Here is an 18,860-nt window from a genome sequence, read left to right on the forward strand (position 1 = left end):
CCCTGAAAGGAACCAAAGGCTTTCACAGGGGAGAAGTCCTGTTTTGGAGTTCTGGATGGCAGCAGCACGGCCCCAGTTTTGTCTTTCCTGGTTTCCTAAGCACTTTGCATCTCTTAACGCTCCGTTTCTGTTGCTGAACCAGCCTCAAAGAAAGAAGGAAGGAATTGTTTCAGAATGTTCAAAAGTGCTCAAATGTTCCCATGCTCGAGAGTCTGTTTTCATGGAGGACTTTGGCAACCAGAAATGTACCTTTTTTTGAGGTTTTGGCTCCTAAGTCCCCCAGGTTTCTTCAGCTTTGCTTTCTGTCTCCCCTTTTCATGTTCTCATTCCAACAGCTGTGTATCTTTAACATGTCCTAAAGCTTCTTTCCATATTTTCAGGATTTTTAACACCCTTTCATGCCTCTGGGAACCTGAGTTGGACATTCCAACATAGCAGCTCCATAAAATGTCCCGCAGGTATAAAAATATAAATTCTATGAAATACATACCGTGTAGTTCAATAGCATTCTGGAGATCACTGGTGTCCTGCTCCCCTTTGATTTGAGGCTTTTGAGAAAAGAAATGCTGTTGTACAGTAAAACCAAACCTGTGCTTCTCTTTTGTTTTACTAAGTTATTAATCCTCTGGAGATTGAATTCTTTCTGATGACAGGGACAGTCCCATGAGTACCTGAACTACATTTTTGTGTCACTGGTTTCACTGACTTCAAGGACAAACCCAGGGTTGTCATAACCTTTCTTCTCTTTGGCTTTAGCTTCTTTCTCGTTGTAGAGGCAGAAGGCACAGTGGGGGGTCTCCACAGCCACTGTCTTGCTGAAGTTCTGGAAGTCAACTCTGTATTTCCCTTCTTTGGTCTTGGACACGATGGGAGCGAAGCGGTAGCCCCAGAGCACCTCCTCGGGGATGTAGGACGTCCTCACCTGGCAGGTGGCACTGGTGGCTTCCACAGTGCCATCTAAAAACACCACCAGCTCAAAATCCTGCTGCAGGATGGTCTCTGCTGCCATGTGGAAGAAGGGACTGTTCTTGTCTATGATGTGATAAATGGTGAGTGGGGAGATGAAGAAGAGATTCTCGTTGCCAGCATCGACTACAAACTCTATGTTGACCTGGTCCAAAATGATTGTCTCTCCTTCCGGGGTGATGGTGGTCTTGAGGAGCTTCCCATAGATGTGGCTCCCAATGAGGAGGCTCTTCCTGAGGTTTGCCACTCGGATGAGGAGGCAGAGCTTCCCCCCACGCTTGCTGATGACGGCGTTCTTGCTGAAGGTGATGGTCTTGGCCCTGTTCTTGGACCTGGAGATCTTGGCCAGGATGGCCCCACACATGAAGGAGTTGATGATGACCCCCAGGATGGACTGGAAGATGAGCAGGAAGATGGCAGTGGCACATTGCTCTGTGACACACCTGAAGCCGTAGCCGATGGTCACCTGGGTCTCCAGGGAGAACAGGAAGGCCGAGGTGAGGCCGTTGATGTTCTCCACACAGGGGGTGTGATTGATGGAGGGGTTGAACTCGGGCAGGTCTTTGTGGATGTAGGCCACCACGTACCAGAGGAGCCCGAACAGAAACCAGCTGCCCAAGAAGGCTGAAATGAAGATAGTCATTTTGTATCTCCACCTGAGGTCCAGGATGGTGGTCCATATATCAATCAAAAAGACAAACCTGGACTGTTCCACATTGCCAAACTCTATGTTACACCTGCCATCCTTGGAGACCAGCCTGGCCCTGCGCCGGCCGCGCTCCCGCAGGTGGCTGGTGAAGCGTTGCCGGAGGTAGTTGAACATTCCCTCTGCTGCTGCCGCCGTTCTGGAGAGCGAGAAACAACAAACACTCAGGTTTGATTTGTACCTGCAGGCGAGAGGGAAATTCTGACAGAGTCTCAAGACGCTCGTTTAGGAAAGAGTTGTGTCATTTGCATATTTTCCCACAGTTGGTGGGGAAAGTTTCAGTGAGTACATGAGCAAAAGAACAGTTCCTTGCCTAAGGAGCATTCCAGCAAAAAATAATCATTTTGGCTTGCTCAGTAAACTCAGAGTCGGTCAACTGTTAATATTGTCCTCTGCTTAGCTGAGTAAGTGGAAGCAGAGAGAAAAGGTAACTTCATCGTGGGCATTTGTGGGGAAAACTGGTGGGTGAGGTGTTCCTGCCTTTTAGGACATGAATCATGGCCTGTTTATGCAAGTGTGTGTGGTGCCTTGGCATGAGGAGGCCTGGGTGTGACCTGGAGAGCAAATTTGGGAAGAATCAAGAGTGGATGCAAAAGATATAATTAAGCCAGACATGCAGTTATTTTTAGTGTAGTTATAGATGGGGTTTGAAGGTGTGAAATTCAAACTCTGGATTCACAAAAGCATCTCAAATAGGATTTTTAGGTGAGAATAAAAGAGGAAACTAAATTTCAGCATCAGGAGAATTTGGGGGTTTACCCACCACAAAGGTGATGCTGAGACTAAAGGATCAGATTCAGAAATCCTTTCTTAAAGGGGAACTCTGCACCCCTGTGGATTTTATACTTTATGATTGGCCATGTTAACAGGGAACCCAGGGAATAAGAGTCATTGATGGAGAAAACACCTGCTCAGACTGGAGTATGGATCCATGTGCAGTGTTGGAGTCACTCAGACACACAGACAGGGGACAGGTTGATCTGCAGAGTCAGGGGCTGCCTGCTGTGTTCACACACAGATCTGGGGACTGACTTTGACCCAAAACTTAGGACTGTTGTTAGAAATAATTGATTCTGAGTTTATCAGCCTCCAAGCACAAGTTTGGTTGCCAGAGAGGATGGTGGATGAGTGCACAGCTCTGACCCACCCCACGTTATTCAGCCTCTGGTGACCAAAACTCTTCTCGTGCAGCTGAACCAAACCCTGTGCTGAGATCAGGTGTCTTGGGGCAAAATGTCCACTGAAATCAGGGAAGAACTTGAGGGGAAAATATTCTTCCTGCTGCCTCAAACAAAGGATGTTCTGAGCCTGCTGTGCCTCTAAGGATGAGCATCCCCAGCCACAGAGAGCTGAGGTTTTGGGGTCCTGCAGCTGCTGGGGGGGATGTTTTCTTTAGAAGGACCCAGGTTTGATGAGATGGGAGATGCTGAGAGCTTTGGAAGTGTTTGCTATTGTTACTTTACAGCTGCACCACCCTTCCCAATAGAAAGGGACAGCAAAAAACCCCTTAGGAATTATTTTTTTAGAGCAAGCTCAAGATGCTTCACCACTTATCTCAAACCCTGCCTCATATCCCGTCCCAGCCAGGCTTCCTTTCTGGTTAGAGCAAAATGCTTGGGCTCAAATTGTTCTCAAATGGGCTGCCCAAATTGTGCTGGATTTCATGTGCTGAAATGTTTGTGGCAAGAATTGCTTCGCTCCCCTAAGCTCTAATTTCATCTATCCAAGATGGGGATAATCCAGAGTGCTCCAGCTGACACTGATGGGAGTTTAATGGGACGTTTGTCTCATTTAACTTTAGCCATTTAAACATTTGAGAGCTGCCTGTGCCAGTTGGATGTTTGACTCCTCATTGATAGGAAAGGACCCTGGGTCCCCCCTGAGGCTCCACTTCCACAATATTTTTGTGAAGTTAAGAATTGCTGTTTGGCAATTTGTCCCTTTACTCTGTAGGCAACTTTCAGTTGGCTAAACCAGAAATCCTCCCATCAGACACAGTTACAAGGACCTTCAGATATGATAATCAGCAGCAAATAAAATATTAAATTACAGTGATGGAGTCTAAGCACAAATTAATTGCATGTTGTAAAGGCAGAAGTAAATTCTGTTATTTAATGTCCCTGTAAGTATCAGCAGCCCTGAGAATGAATTTATTTCTGTGTCTCACAGTTGCCTTCCTTCTGCACTGAGGCTGAAACCACCTTTCCCCTGCTCAGTAAAATTAAGATGAAAAAAAATGAAGGTCACTTTGTAATGTACCTTTTCCCCATTTGAAACTTTTGCTGTTGGATTTATTGGTTGCAAATGTGGCTGCCAAAGGTTAAACTTTAAGCATGTATTCGAGGAAAGGGGAAGGAGGTCACACTTTCTAAACAATTCTCAGCTTTTATTTTCCTGACTCACTTTTAAAATGTTCATGTTAATGCATAGTTTGAGCAAAAATAAAATATTCCTGTGCAAGACACTATTAAAAAAAATTTCCAGTGTTTATCTTCTGACACTCTTATTGTTCAAAAACATTCAGCTGACTCTGGTGTTAATTTTATAACAATAATGTGAAAATTGGCCTTTCCAGAATAGCAGGTGAAAATTTGGGATGCATCACCTTGTCCATCATAAACTGCACATGGACTCCTTAGGCATAAAGAGGCTCCTAATCCCAGTGAATTAGGATTCTAATTTTCTAATAAAAAAGGCTTTTTTTAAGGTATTGGGAACATTAGGAAGGAATCTGCAGGAATCTACAGGAATTCTGGTTTCTAATCTCCCCATCTTCTCACACTGGGGGTCATGATAAGTTGCTACCACAGTTCTGGTAGGTCTGATTCAGCCTTCCATGGAAACCTTGGGAAATTTAACTGAGGATCTGGACATATTGACCAGAAAATAATCACAGAAGAGCTGAGAACAAGCCTGGAACCTTGAAAATAGATCCCCCCTCTCCCCATCCTTGTCCTGCCTCTCTCCACACCCTCCTCAGAGGCTGTTCCACAAGCCCTGCTGGAGCTCCCCCCGAGCAGATCAAAGAGGCAGAAGAATTACACCTTTCTGCTGGCAGGATGACAAAGGAATTCTCCTTTCAACAAATCTCCTGCTCCCACACACGGCTGAAATGTGTTGATTTGCTGCAGCAGGAGCCAAATTCCCTCCTGGATAAGCATGGTGAGACTATATCCCTGACTGTCTGCAGGAGATTATATAAAGCAAGTTATATAATACAGCAATTAAAGTCCTTTTAATTTAAATCAGCGAAGGTAGCCTGGCTACATCTTAGCTAATATTTACCAGGATATGTTTCCTGTTGGGCCCAAATAAGCCCAGTGTTTCTGACTGTCTGGGCTGGAATTCCGTGCTGCAGGAGTCAGCAAAGGTGTCCCCAGGCACAGTGTGTTTATAGAGGGTTCACTGCTCATAGTCTGACTCAGAGGGGACCTTTACCAATAAAACTCTTCCAGGAATAAACGTGACCTGTCAAGGTTAGCTGGGAAAACAAGGAGCTTCCCCTTCCCTGTCCCAGTCCTGTGCTTCCCAGGGATCACTGGAATAAGCACAAACTCTCAGATCTCCATTCTTGGCTTTCCAACTGCTGTCTCAGTCCCTCCACCCAGAATATTTGATAGATGCCTGGAATGTAGCTGTTCTCAGATGTGTTCCTATTTTTTCTCTGCATTCCTGGGGGTAGGTAATGCCAACCATTGCAGTTCCTGGGAGCTCTGTCCCACCTGGAGCTGCTCTGCTCCCTCACAGATGTGCCTGAGTGCTTCTCTTTGTCCTTACTCGCTTTCCACTGGTTTGGTTTGAAAAATGTTGGCTGTGGGGGATAAGGACCAGGAACTTTAATTGTTCTGTGGGTGAGTTTTGCCCAGGGCTGTGTGTGGAGCACATTAATCCAGGGAAATGGCTTTAATCTCAGCCACGTGCAGCTCTGGGGGAGATCAGAGAGGGAGGGAAGGGGAAGGTGGTTCGTGTTTGACGGGGGCCTGACAAGAACAAAGTTTCTTTGCCTCCATTTCCCTGAAGTTCTGATATCTGTGGCTTCACAGGCATTTCTTCCCTCCCAGCAAAGGATGTCTGAGCAAAGTTGGCAGAACTGAATCATGAGGGGGAGAACAGAAATGGAAAGCATCTCCCTGACCCCACAGCCCTCGTTAGAAACACATCTCTGTTAGGGATTCAGATGAAGTTCTAAGCAGCTTAGGTAGAAGAAAGGGGATACAGAGTTAAAGGATTATTTCTTTTCCCAGTTCTGTTCAGTTCTTTGCAAAACTCAGATCTTCTTTCAGCCCTTCCTGTGTTTTCCTTTGTGTTGAACTTCTCTGAACAAAGTACATGAAATATCCAATTCCTAATACCTCATAAAATGCTTCTTTATCAGGAAAGCAAACTCTAACAGTCTTGTGGATTATCTGCTGGGGCTTCACTCCCCAGCCCTTGAGAAAGGGCAGCTCATGTGCCCTTCACTGGCTGCCCTGGAGAGCAGGAATGGGATGGGATGGAGAGCAGGAATGGCCTGTTGGGACGGGATGCAGGGCAGGAGTAGCCTCTTGGGATGGAATGGAGAGCAGGAATAGCCTGTTGGGATGGGATAGAGAGCAGGAATAGCCTGTTGGGATGGGATGGAGAGCAGGAATAGCCTGTTGGGATGGGATGCCAGCTGCAGACTCTGTCCTGCTGCTTGTATCACGCTCTGAATGAAGGGGTGTCAGAGAGAGCTGGCCCTGCACTGAGTCAATTGTGAGTGGAGCCCAAACCCAAGGTCACTGGAGCAGCCAGTGAGCCCTGGGGAATGTCTGAGAAGGACCTGAGCTGTCATAGGGAATGTCTGAGAAGGATCTGAGCTGCTCCATGCCCTGTGCACCTTCCTGAGGGACACATCAGCCCCAGGACCAGCCCTGCTGGCACTGGGAACTGCCAGAGCCCAGTTTGCTCCTTGCCCTGGCAATGCCAGCAGGGAGTTTGTGCCCTGACACACCTCAGAGCACTGAGCACAGGGGCTGGGCCTCCCAAGGCTTGACTGAAATGCCAGTTCCATGTGGGAAATGTGATCCCTCCATCCGGCTCAGGGATAATCTGGAGCCCTGTCCCAGCTCCAGCCCGAGCGGCTGCACTTTGCCAACCTAAAGTCCAACAGGAATTTCAAGTGGATGCACCAAAGGATTTGTGCCCTGCCTTGCCCTCTGTGCTGCTGAACAGAATTACTGGGAGGTGCCAGAGCTGCCCTTTCCCCTCAGTGCTGGCTGGTGCTCAGCAGGAGAGGCAGAGGGGCAGTTCATAATATCCCCTGGGAATATGGAATATCCTTGGAACAGATGTCTTCCACCTCAGATTTCTGTATGCACACAGCTCTATGTGAGCACCTAAGGAAGGATCTCTCTCAAGTGCCAAAATTTCCTCTTCAATTGGGAAGAGGGGGGTTTCATCCTTCTGTTCATAAACTGCATGAACCAGGACTGTCCCAGCCCATCCCACCAGGGATACAACAAGGACATGCACTATCCCATTTCTTCCTTTCTTCCTTCCTTCCTCCTTTCCTTCCCTTCCTTTCCTTCCTTTCCTTCCCTTCCTTCCCTCCCTCCCTTCCTTCCCTCCCTCTTTCCCTCATGTCCTGGTTTCCCTCACAAAGCTGACTGAAATAATTCATTCATGGCAACACAGGCACATGAATAAATGAAAAACCAGGCACTGCAGCGCTGGAGACTCAAGCAAATCTTGTTTTCTGAAAGCTTAGGAGTGTTTGGGGTCCTCAAAGGTTAAAATACTTACTTCAGACGTATAAATAAAGGATTTACAGCAATAAAGACATTACTGTCATTGTTAGCAATTAATAATACTGTAATTAGTGCTGCACAGAAATTAATCCATGGCTGCATTTACTGGGGGAGAGGCTGAAGGTTTCAGCTGAGTGGAGAGCGAAGGACTTGTCTCATATACCAACATGGGGAAGGTTTTGGTAAATGCACAGAAATGTGGCCCTTGTAGAGCAGCTCTAGAACATTTGCCAGCACTTTTGAGCAACAATCACCTCATTGGCATCAAGGAAAATGTCATTATTTGATATTTTTGCAGTGTTCAGCTAATTCCATGGCTAGACTGGATCTCCCACAGCACCTTCTGCGCTGGCAGAGAACCCAGGGGCACCAGGAGCTGTGCAGCCAAGCTGGTTTCCTTGGCCCTGGAGACAGGGAACTGGGAGCTGAGCTGCCTTCACAGCAGGATTTCTCAACAGAACTAGTCCTACTTTAGGTTTCCACTGAAAATATTAAATTTTCAGTAGGAAATGGCTCTCTAGGAGGAATGATTTTTCAAGCAAATTGGGCATTTTACTTCAGTCAAAAAAACCCCAACAAAACAATCCTCATTGCAGTGGACATCTGTGTGACATGTTGTTGTGGTTGCATAAGAAAAAATCAGGATTTAACTCACCAACAGTGTTATGCTAGTTTTATATTCTACTTCAAGAGAATTGATTTTGATGGACTGAGAATTCTTGAAAATAAAGCTGTTGCTTTCAGCTGGAAATTTTTAATGGAGAAAGGCAGGTTTTGTCTGGTTACTTGTCTCTGTTGCCTGACAGAGGCACTGCACTCCAAATGTGGGAGAAAGGCAGATGGAATCAGTTCTCATCTGGAAGTGTGGGAGCAGAATCCACCCACTGAGCCTGGGCTGGAAGGCAGAGCTGCACAAACCCCCCCTGAAAGGCAGGGGGGCAATGGGCAGAGTCATGTGAGCCTGCCCTGCACATTCCCTCACTCTGCTGTTCTCTGCTGCACTATTTAAGGGGTTCAATCATTAACTCAACATTTTGTTTCTCCAGGTTGGCAATGTCAAGTCTCAGTCACCAGCACAGTGTGGCCAGAGGGTTTGTGCTGGTTCTGGGACCAGTGACACAGCAAGAGACCCTTCCCCAAGGTAAAGGCTCCTGGGAATGCTGCTCTGCCCCTGCTGTACCACCTGAGCTTGGGGATCTCAGTGTTCAGCACTACCTTGGCATAGCAAAGCTTCTGTGCAGCCTTGCTTTCCAAAGTGCTCCTAAATTTAAGCTGCTTGTACCATTGTGCTGGTAAATTTAAACTGATTGTACCTTTGTTCCAGCCCAAAAAGGACCCAGCTCTGGGAGTGGGAACAGTGCTGACAGAAAACATGAGGAGCAGCTTTCAGTGGGAATGGAAAGAGGTTCTGCTCACTCAATGCACAAGAGGAGCAGGAAGCTGCTCTGTCTGTGCTAAAGGAACAAAAGCAAGAAAGCAAATTTGCTGTGATATAAAGTCTTCTCCCAGTATTTCAGAGAACAGCCAATTCCAGCTCCAGAACAGAGACATGGTAAAGGAATACTCAGAATAAACTACCCTGCTGTGGTCACACACTGCACACTCAGCCCCAGAGACAGGATTTGATGGACTCCTTGTCAGGTCTGGGATAATCCCTGTGCAGGAACCTGAGGGAGATGAGGGAAAGGCAAATAAATCCCTAACCTGGGTGACCCTGCAGCAGGTAGTGTTCCTTTTGTTTTCAGGATCCAGACTGGACGTGCTCCAGAAAGGTGCCTGTATGAACTCCTGGGATGAATTTCACAATGAAAGATTGCTCTGCTGCAATCTTTCACCTGCTTATTGCACCAGGGAAAACCCCAGTCAGGAATATTTTCCTGGAACGTGAAGAGCACTGTCCTCACCTTCAGTCAGGCTCTGATTTCAGCAGCCCAGGCTTTGGTGGTTATCAAGGTGACTTTGATTTCTAAGCTGGCAAAACTCCCACTGTGCTGTGCTGGTTTGGTGCCAATAATCCAACCAGAGCAGCCCAGATAGGGACTGTCACGTTGGTCTTGATAAGCCAGACTCAACCCCTGCTCTGCCAGCTTTCCATTGGGAATGCCAAGCCCTGAGCAGTAGGATTGGGAGAGGAAAGGCTTGGAGAGAAACCAGATGAGCTGCAGGTGGGAGCTGCTCTCTGCAGCCTCCCCTGAGATGGGTGAAGAGGAGACAGGAAGATTCATCTGGAAAGAGGCAGTTGTTGATCTGTGGCCCTGACTCTGTGGTCTCAGACTGTTTCCATTGCTTTCTAACTCATGTCCCTGTCTGCAAAGGAAAGAAGAATAATTTCACTACTTTACATGCAACTGTGAGACTATTTTAAGGTTGAGAATGGGGTTTCACGATGTAGAGAGTTATTTTATTACAACTTCTGGGCTGCCCTGCCCTGTCAGAGCAGCTCGATGCATCAGTAGTAACTGCTGATCCCTGAACACAGCTGCCACTTGAAGTATTTTGAGATCTTTCAGGAGCAGTGCTGTGCCTTTAATAGAAATTATTGCTATTTTTTTCCATACAGAAAGGCAGCTCTTTCATACTTTATCACTTCCTTCATGTAAACGAAGAACAAAGTGAGGAGGGCTTTCTCTCAAGATGAAAGTGTGTGTGTATGTGTAGCCCTTCCCTTGGATCATTTCTGTCACTGAACTGGGTGTAAAGCAGTTTTCCATCTCTGCCTGTCTCAGTTGCCAGGGATTAAAGGCTGCACTGAGGCCTAAATTCTGTGCTGCTGCTCATTACTGAGCACCTCTCATCCCCCTTCCTTTAATAACAGTGTTCTCACAGTAAATCCCACAGATATATAGTTTATGGAAGTCTTTTCTACTATTAGTTCTTTTGCTATTTTTCTGCCTGTTCCTGGCTCTGCTGCTGCTTGGATTTGGCCTTATTTTCCACTTGAGCTGTCTTTGTTTCTTGAATTTCTGTACTGAGGGTCATAGTTTCTCTTAGACAGGGATTTTAACACGTGTTAAGTTCCTCTGAATGTGCCCTGTCTGCCATTCAGAAGTTTTCCAGCAGATGTGTTGAAAGGAATATCGTTCCAGACTTGCTCTCCATCAATAGGCATTTTGGACTTGAGTTTTTGAAGTTGCTTTTTACCTCAGAAGCACAAGGAACCCCCTTTAGCTGTGATCAAAGCCAGGTGGGCTCTGGTGGTACCACAGGAACGGATGGAACCTCTTAATTCTCCCTGAACGTCCCCAAAGCAAAGAAACCTGCGGTGACCCCAGGGAATTGTTCAAAAGGGAAAGGATTTGTTGCACTCCTGAACAGATGCACGTTCCCCTGTACCCTTTTGGAGAACACAGGCTCTCTGCTCCAGGAATTCCTGCCTGTCTCTGCCTGTCTGATGTGCTGAGCTGACACTGGAGCACATCATCTGCTGCCTGGTGTTTTTCCCTGCCCCTCTCCCAGCTCCCTGCACGTCTGTCAGGCAGGAGCAGCTCCTTGCTGGCTGATGCCGTGCATGTCATCAGTCCAGGCTCAACAATGAGACTCTCAGCCAGCAATAGTTTGGAAGATTTCTTTCCAGCCCGAACGCTGCAGCCCGTGATTGGCAGGTTTTGTCCTGCCCCTGGTTCCTGCAGCCTGATTTGGATGATTTTCTACAGCCTCTCCAGACACATCTTGTCTCACCTGCACAGTTCCCTTCCCCCAGCTCTCCTTGGCTGCTGCAGCCCGGAGTGGGATAAGAGCCCTCCCTCCAGAGGAGTGTGCAGGGATGAACAGCTCACCCTGCAACCCCTGCCACGGCTCTGAGAGCTCCCAGGACCTGGGCTGTGAAAAAGGCTGATTTCAGAGGTTCCCAGCTGCAGTCAGAGCTGCTAAAGGCATTTGCTGCTCTTTCCTACAAGGCCTGATGAAGCGAATTTTGTCCCTCTGAATCACAGCCCGCTTGTGCCCAGAGATTGGGTAAAATGTTCCTGGGATTTATTACAATGTAATGCCATGAAAGCAGAACAAATTTCAGGAACAAATTTTGAGGATCAAATCTCAGTGGGCAGCTATTTGCCTAATGTCCTACTTTCCCCCACATCTCCTGCAGGAAGCAAATAGCTTTTAGTTACACAGGAGCCTGATTATTCCCCAAAATACTAAAACTCAAAATTGCCCCTTTTATGGCTATTTTCTGCTTTCAGGGGCCAGCACCCTTTGAAGGTACTGGGGAACATGAGCTAAAGATCTAAAGCCAGGAACACTCTGCTTTCCCTGGGATATGCAGTATTTCACCAGCAGAGCTTTTTCTAGTCCAGTCCTTCAGTTCCTTCTCTTCTCCTAATTATTTATTTAAGTATAATTGACTTGCAAGACATTCTTGGCTTTCAGTGTGCACTGAGTGAATTATTGACCCGTCACATGGGTCATTGATGTGAAGAGACATCTGAACAAACTGGGTGCAAAGCAGCTCCTTTGCATTCCTAATAGCAAATGTGAGCCATTAATAACTTTGCTGCTTGGTGCTCTCAGAGCCTGCACAGTTTTAGTTTGACATGCACATGGCTGAGTTCATCCTCAGTGTAATTTGAAATTCATTGGCCATGGACTTCATCTCCTTCTGCTCCTTGAAAATCTCTCCTGTGCTGAGACAGGCTATGCTAATTCCAGAGTTTATGGCTGACTTGAGATGTTACATTTGAAAAATCAAATCCAATTAAATCAACTTATTAGCAGGGTCAGAGACCAGTATTCAGCTCATTCTGTTCCTCACTGTTTCACAGCAAGGAGTGAACTGAGGGAGTGTATTGTGTCTCAACCCAAACCAAACTGATCTGTCCTAATAAAATGGCTTTTGGCTGCAGGACCTAGAAAATACAGTCAAGTGATAAAGCATTTCCCAGAGTTCAGATACCCGAGCTCAGTCCCTGACTTTTCCTGACTTTTTGTGTACTATGGGACAAATATTCTCCCCTTTGTGCCTGTTTCCCCACCTACTCACAAGATGGAAGGGAAACAAGGGTATTGGAGGAAAAATGCAACGATTGCAAAGTTTTGAGCCCTCCTGAATGTGGTGCTGTGGCAGCAGCATCAGCTTCCCGGGGTCAGAACTGTAATGGGGCACAGAGCTTGGGAGAATCTGAATAAGAGATGCTCAAGTTCTGTCCTGGCAGAAACTTGTTTATTATCCAGGAAGGGAAAAAAGCTTCTGCATGAATAATATCTCAGCAAGGAGTGGAACAGAGGGGTTTGGAGGTGGACAAATATTAAGCTGATCTGCAGGTCCTTTTGCAAAGGAAAGTTTTAAGTTTAGATTTATGAGTTCCCACACTGTGCAAGGCTTTGTGTTTAAATTACACCATCACCAAGTGCCCAGTGGCTCTTTCTGCCTCTTATTGTTCAGCATCTAATGTATTTCCTGCAGGAGGTCCTTCTGCTCCAGACAAAACCAGACAGAAAACATTGAATTCTTAGATATCCTTTACACATCTCCTCCTGTCTCAGTTCCAGGGGCAAATGCAGTTTATCCTGCTCAGGCATCTTCCATCCTTCCCATTCATTTAGGAGCTTAAATCTTGTTGGAATTTTCCATGGTGTCAATTCATTCAAACAACCTGAGGGAACTTAATGAAGTGCCCACTTTGGTGGCTCCCTCTCGTTAGAACTGGCATCTCAAGGTGAATTGCTTCAACCTTCCCTGGGTCATCAGCTACACAAGGTACCAAGACTCCTATTTTAAGTTTCTGCCTCTGTTAAGTGCCTAATTTGAACCTGAGACTAAATTACTTCCCAAAGTGAAGCTCTTACCTCAGACATTAATGAGCCTTTCAAACCCTTGTTGCTGGATTTCAAGCAGAATTCAATTATGCAGCAAACCTGGGGATGTCACTGGGGGTTTCCAGAGTCCCACTGAAGTGGTGGAAACCCTGCGAAGGATTTACCTCACTTTACCCCTCAAAATGTTAGAAAAGCCCAGGTAGCTCCTTTAAGACAGGCAGTAGAGTTACAGTTTATATTTGAGGACTGAAGGAGGATCTCATCTCACTGGGCCATCACCAGACTGTGTGAGCACGAGATCAGACACAACCTCCACATTGAAATGGAAAAAGGAAGTGAGAGGAACTTCTCTCGATATCAGCAAACATCCCCACACAAGGTGCCCCCCCAGAGCTCAGTGGCTGTTTCCCAGGGTGCACCTGCCACTGGTGTAACTTGTTTTCCTCTTTGGGATGGACTTTCTTAGGGCTTCCAGCAGTCCCTTGCTGTTGGTGACCTGGCGGGTGGTTCCTCTGGGCACATTTCTCCCCAGAGCACAGAGGGTTTATTAAAGCAGGAGCCAGCTGAAATTCCTTTGCATTTCTCATGGAATGCTCACATGTCCAAACCCTGCCTGGTGAAAGCAAGAAAGGAACAAACCCATCTTACCTCTGTGAGGTCTCAGCACGGAGTGTGGGAACTCATCGGCCCCTCAGCCCCGGTGTGGTCCCAGCTCCCTGCTCTGGAGAGAGGGCTTGTGAACACCTTTGGGGGGTAACAAAGCCCTCTGGATCTGAGCTCTAAAGCTCCTTTTCTGCTGAGGGCAGGCTGAGCTGCAGCCCTGCTCCAAGGGCAGGGGATGTAGGGCTAGTACAGCTTTTTGGGGATTGTGCTGAACATGGAACAGACAATGGGTCTGTGGCAGCCTGGAAGGTAAAGCTGCATTCCTGTGGCAAACTCCCCTAATTCCTGCTAGTCCAGAGACCTCAGAGTTGAGGTGAGCTGCTGGTAACAGCTGGAACACAAGAACAGCCTCCAGGGGCAAGGGGCTCTGAACTCCACACTGGAAAGTGCCTTCACCACGACCACCCTCCTCCAGGACCCACCCAGCTCCCCGGGGCCAGCCCTGCTTACCAGCTCTAGGGGGTGTCCACAGAACTCCTGCCAAGAAAGGTGGATGCCCAGAGCTGCACCCTCTTACATTGCTCCTGAAACAGTCAAGGACAAACAACAAATCTGGATGGAGCTGGAAAGCAGCAAGAAGCCCAGGGAAAGGAAATGAGGCATGAGAGCCTCTTTCCACCAGCTCCCCACCAGCTCCCAGCCCCCGGCTCCTCACACCCAAACACAAATCCATGATTAAGGCTTAGTGCCCTTTGCCCTCATCCTTCCCTGCTCCACACATTGCTCCCCTTAAGCAGGGTTGTGTTTCCAAGCCCCCCCACACTTCCCCAGCTGTTCCCTGCTCCCCAAGCTTGGGTTTGTCTGGAACAGGAACTGCATCAGGTACTGAACAGTAAAGGGCACAAAGAGCCACTTGGTGATGGTGAAATTTAAACACCCAAAGAGCCCATCCCTGGAGGTCCATGCCCTCTGATCCATCCCCAGCATCCACCTCCTCACCCAAGTGCCCTGAGCTGCCTTGTCCAGCCCCCTGTGCTCAACCAGGCAAGGCTGGCTTGGGATCCAGCAGCCTCTGGAGTGATCAGACATTATCCAAAACAGAATGTAAGAAAATAATGGCAGTTATTAGCTCAGGACCTATGGGGAAAGGCTGTGGTACAGGAAATAGAGGCAATCGGTACAGAATGGGCACTTGTTCCTTCCTGATCATTCAAACCATTACTTGGTTATTTTTGTAATTTGATTCTATAATGGAGATTTTCCTCCTCTTGTGCGGCCAAGTTGCATCATGCAGAAAATTGGTTTGTTTAAGTAAGAACTCTTATGGTGTCTTTCATCCAATGTTCTCAGAGAACATTACTAATAATTCATTAAAGCAGCACTGTCAGCTGGAACACTTTTAATTACCATTTTCTGACAAGTCAACCCTTAAGTGGTATGCCCTGATTTTTAAATTTATTACTAACACATATGCAGATTTTTCCCTTTCCCTGCTGATGTTTATTTGGTTTGAGAAAAGTAATTGACTGTGAGATTAAGGAAGTGAACCATGTACTACACGTTGTCATGCCCAAAATGGGAGATAATTTTGGGGTGGTTACTTGTTTTAACAGGAGTTTTTGAGAACCTCTTTGCGTCTCTGTGCAGCTGAACATGGGGGCTTGTTGGTGCTGGGGGACTGAAACCCCCTAATTTCAGGTCTAGCTGTGAAAATCAGTAGCTGCTCCTTGTTAACTGCCCAGTTACACATGCTTAGCTCTTGTTACTGTGAGGTGAAGACCTCGTGGCTGCTGCTAATACAGGGTTAAAACAACAGTTCCCACACAACTCTAATATGCTGGGAGCTTGTACCAGCTTATCCCACCCCAGTTTTTCACAAAGCTGTTATTTTAAGGCCCTTCCAGCTCCATGTCGCTGCCACAAATCCATTCACCATTCCCAGAGAAGAGTAATGCCTGAATGTTCTGCCTTCCTTATCTTGGATGACCACAGCAGATGCAGAGATTCCCTTGGGCAATGTTTTCCTCAGTAGCCTGGTTAGTGGGAGCAGACACTGAGGCAGAGAGGGTTGCCCAAGGAAAGGTGAGCCAGTGGCAAGGCAGACTAGAATCCAAACATCCCATTCCACTAGAAAAGGATTTTCTGACTCCCTTCTATAGTCCTGACACGACGATTCCGAGCAAGGACAGGTTGGGGATTTTTGCAGCTCCCAAGCAAACCCTGTGGCCATGAGCCTCTTACCTTGGGTCTGACGCGGTGAAGGTGAGCACAGAAGGGAGGGGGGAGAAAATCTGCCCAGCTTTGTGTCCCTCAGACCACAGAACTTCCACAGAACGTGGGTCCAACAGCTTCTGTGTCAGAGCAGGAGAGCCCAGGGCCCTCTTTGGCTTTTATGTGTGGCTTTTCTGACTGGCTGCCAGCTCATCTATATGCAATGGCTCATTAACGGGGCCTTGGTTTGTATGGATGTCAAAGGCACAGGGATGGAGGGAAAACTCAGTGCAAGTGTTGAGCTGCTAAAGTCAGAGAAAATATTACCTGTAGGAGCTGCTCTTACTCCTGCTGTCACCACATCTGAGTCTCTTGTCCCACCTCTTGTCTGGGCCACTTGTGAGGATCAGCCTTCCCTTCGCTTTGGGCAAGAACCAGCTGCCTCTGGATGCCCCCCATATTCTGCAGAGCCCTTTGCATCTTGATTTATTTGCTCTGTGCTCCATCAGCTGCACGTGTCCTTGGCCAAATTCCTGCTTAGATTTTCCTTCCTGGATTTGAGCTGAAACTTGGATTCCATCTGGACTCTTTGCAGAGGAGTCACCTCCTTGCTGGGAGGCTGCTGCTGCTCTCCCTGCATTGCTGTCACCTTGGAGCCTAAAGAAATGTGCATCTCTTGGAGTTCTCAACCCTTTGCATCCTAAGGGAGAAGTGACTTAAGGCTGGAATCCTCCCACTCACCTGTAGGCACACAAAAATGAGGTGGAGTAAAGCCAGCTCTGGTTCCCTCGTGCTCAGAAGGCAATTTTCTCCCCCTAAGACAGATATTGCCTTGCAGAGGTGCCCATCCCTCTCCATCAGTAGAGAGAGGGCTTGGATGGCTGGGGAAGTCTGTATCCCTACTTTCTGGAGGCCCTACCATAATTAATAAATGAGTTCTTCCCTCAATGATGCCCAGTCTGGAAGCTGCTCTTCCCTTGGGTTTAGGGCAATAAACACCCAGTTCTTCTGGCCACCTACAGGGACAGGTGGAGACAGGAATCTCTGAGTCTGAAGGAAGCTGGGAACAGGATTTTAAAAAAGTTATTTAAGGCTTGGGCAGAGCCAGATCTGCTCAGAGTTGAAACCAAGAGCAGCTTTGTGACTCAGTGACACCAGAGTTTGCCCCGGAGAGTTCTGAAGACAAAAGCACTGATACAAGAATCAACTGTCGTTATCCATCCCATTGTTTTAATGGCTCCATCATTAATAATAAATTTGATAATACTCAAGCAGCACTTTTCATCTCCAAAGCATGTTAGTCCATCTGTTCCACCTCTCAACATTCCTGGGAGGCAGGTGTGCTACACCAACACCCAGAGGCTTTTATAGCACCAGGAACTGAACATGGAATTGCTCCACATCCTTTGACCAGGAGCTCATTGATGAGGTAGACCCTGAAATAATCTGGTTATTTTTATACCACTCCTGGTGCATGCAGGGTTCCCATCTTTTTCACCTATTGGCACAAATGAATTTCCTTGCATCACATAACATCCTGCAGATTGTTTAACATCACTTTTCAAAGCAGCAAGCTGGTTCTCCTGCAAGGAAACTCAATGGGATTTTTTCCCACTGGCTTCAAAGAGCAGAACTGAGCCCTTAAAGGGATTTACTTCTGTTAAATATCATCCTCAAAACTGAGAAATTAACAGCAAATGGGCTTTCTTCTCTTTTCCTCTAAGACATGTCAAAAGAATATTATAAGAAAGAATAGCTTTCCCCAGCTTTCAGAGACTCCCCAAGTGAATTTCAATTGCAGGTTTTTAGGAAAGAGTGTAATTAACAACTTGATTCAGTCTGAAGCCAGAAAATTCGTTCTATATTTGGCATGAAAAAAAGCAGAGCAGGAGGAGGGGAGTAAATGACCTAGATTCTCACAAGTGACAAATGACTCCAAGGTGCTCTGAGCCCCCTGGAATGGCAGAGACTCCCACAAAGTGCACTGCAAAGTGACTTCTCCTTGTTGTCCTTCATGTTGGACATTCCAAATCACCCAAGGCACTCTTGGAAACCTAAGCTATTGCGTTGGTTAAACTGATTATTAAATCAATTAATTTAATATTATTAATTAAATCATTTTCAATAATTTGATTAATTAGATTAAAGCCGTTATACATCTAGGGTAATATTTCCATAACCAAGCAGTTGAATCCTATTTTCAGCAGTGACCTCAGGATTCTAATTCACAGCAATCTCCCCTTTTCCAAGCTTCCTTCATTGTTTTCCTGGAAATGTATGCTTTGAGAGCATCTCCCATCAGGAAGAAATGAGGAAAACAAGGAAAACATTTCCAGAATGTCCCTTTCTATATTTGCATCTTCTGGTTTTCTAGTGTTCTGTTTTCCACGATAAAGTCAACATTTTCTATAAAAAGCTCTATGAAGAGCCTGTTTGCCTAACAGCAGTTTTTCTGTATAAATGTTGATAATCTCTGTTCTGTCAAAGGAAAAAAAGAAAAGATTTAATGCCTTTATCTGTTGGAATGGTTATTTATAGGAGAGGAGTTCTCCCGAAGATGGAACCAAAGATATATATTTTAAGAGCGGGGAAGTCAGTGCTGCAGGCGGTTGTTTATTCATTAACCTCGGTGTAGCTGTGCTGGCAGCATCCCAGGAGTTATTTACTCTGTGCTCACCACGGGGAGGGATTTGGAATCCACAGCAATGTTATTCCAGTCCCAGGAGAGGTGATTCCATCCTTCCGGTTCGGAGCAGCACGTGGAGCACAGAGCGGGGAGCGGAGCAGAAACAGGAGGCTGAGCAACCACTGGGATGGCTGAGCTCTCACTGGGATGGCTGAGCACCCACTGG

At 46.8% G+C, this 18,860-nt stretch overlaps 1 protein-coding gene across 3 annotated transcripts; it reads right to left on the bottom strand.

Moving 5' to 3' along the window:
• KCNJ1 (potassium voltage-gated channel subfamily J member 1) lies at positions 1 to 16,189 on the bottom strand. Of its 3 annotated transcripts, XM_027699381.1 has the most exons (4): positions 16,039 to 16,189; positions 14,308 to 14,381; positions 13,843 to 13,915; positions 1 to 1,811 (listed from the first exon to the last, which is right to left on the bottom strand). In XM_027699381.1, exon 4 carries the CDS (start codon positions 1,787 to 1,789, stop codon positions 677 to 679), a length of 1,113 nt encoding a protein of 370 aa, XP_027555182.1. In that variant the 5' UTR covers positions 1,790 to 1,811; positions 13,843 to 13,915; positions 14,308 to 14,381; positions 16,039 to 16,189; the 3' UTR covers positions 1 to 676. The 3 variants fall into 3 exon arrangements, with proteins under 3 accessions (XP_027555182.1, XP_027555183.1, XP_027555185.1); XM_027699382.1 differs by lacking the exon at positions 13,843 to 13,915; XM_027699384.1 differs by lacking the exons at positions 13,843 to 13,915; positions 14,308 to 14,381; positions 16,039 to 16,189 and having other exon boundaries at positions 1 to 1,590; positions 1,668 to 1,800.
• Between the last annotated feature and the right edge of the window lie 2,671 nt (positions 16,190 to 18,860).

Source organism: Neopelma chrysocephalum, unplaced genomic scaffold, assembly GCF_003984885.1.
Source record: "Neopelma chrysocephalum unplaced genomic scaffold, ASM398488v2 Primary Assembly neopelma1_138, whole genome shotgun sequence".
In the NCBI taxonomy this organism is placed as follows: domain Eukaryota; kingdom Metazoa; phylum Chordata; class Aves; order Passeriformes; family Pipridae; genus Neopelma; species Neopelma chrysocephalum.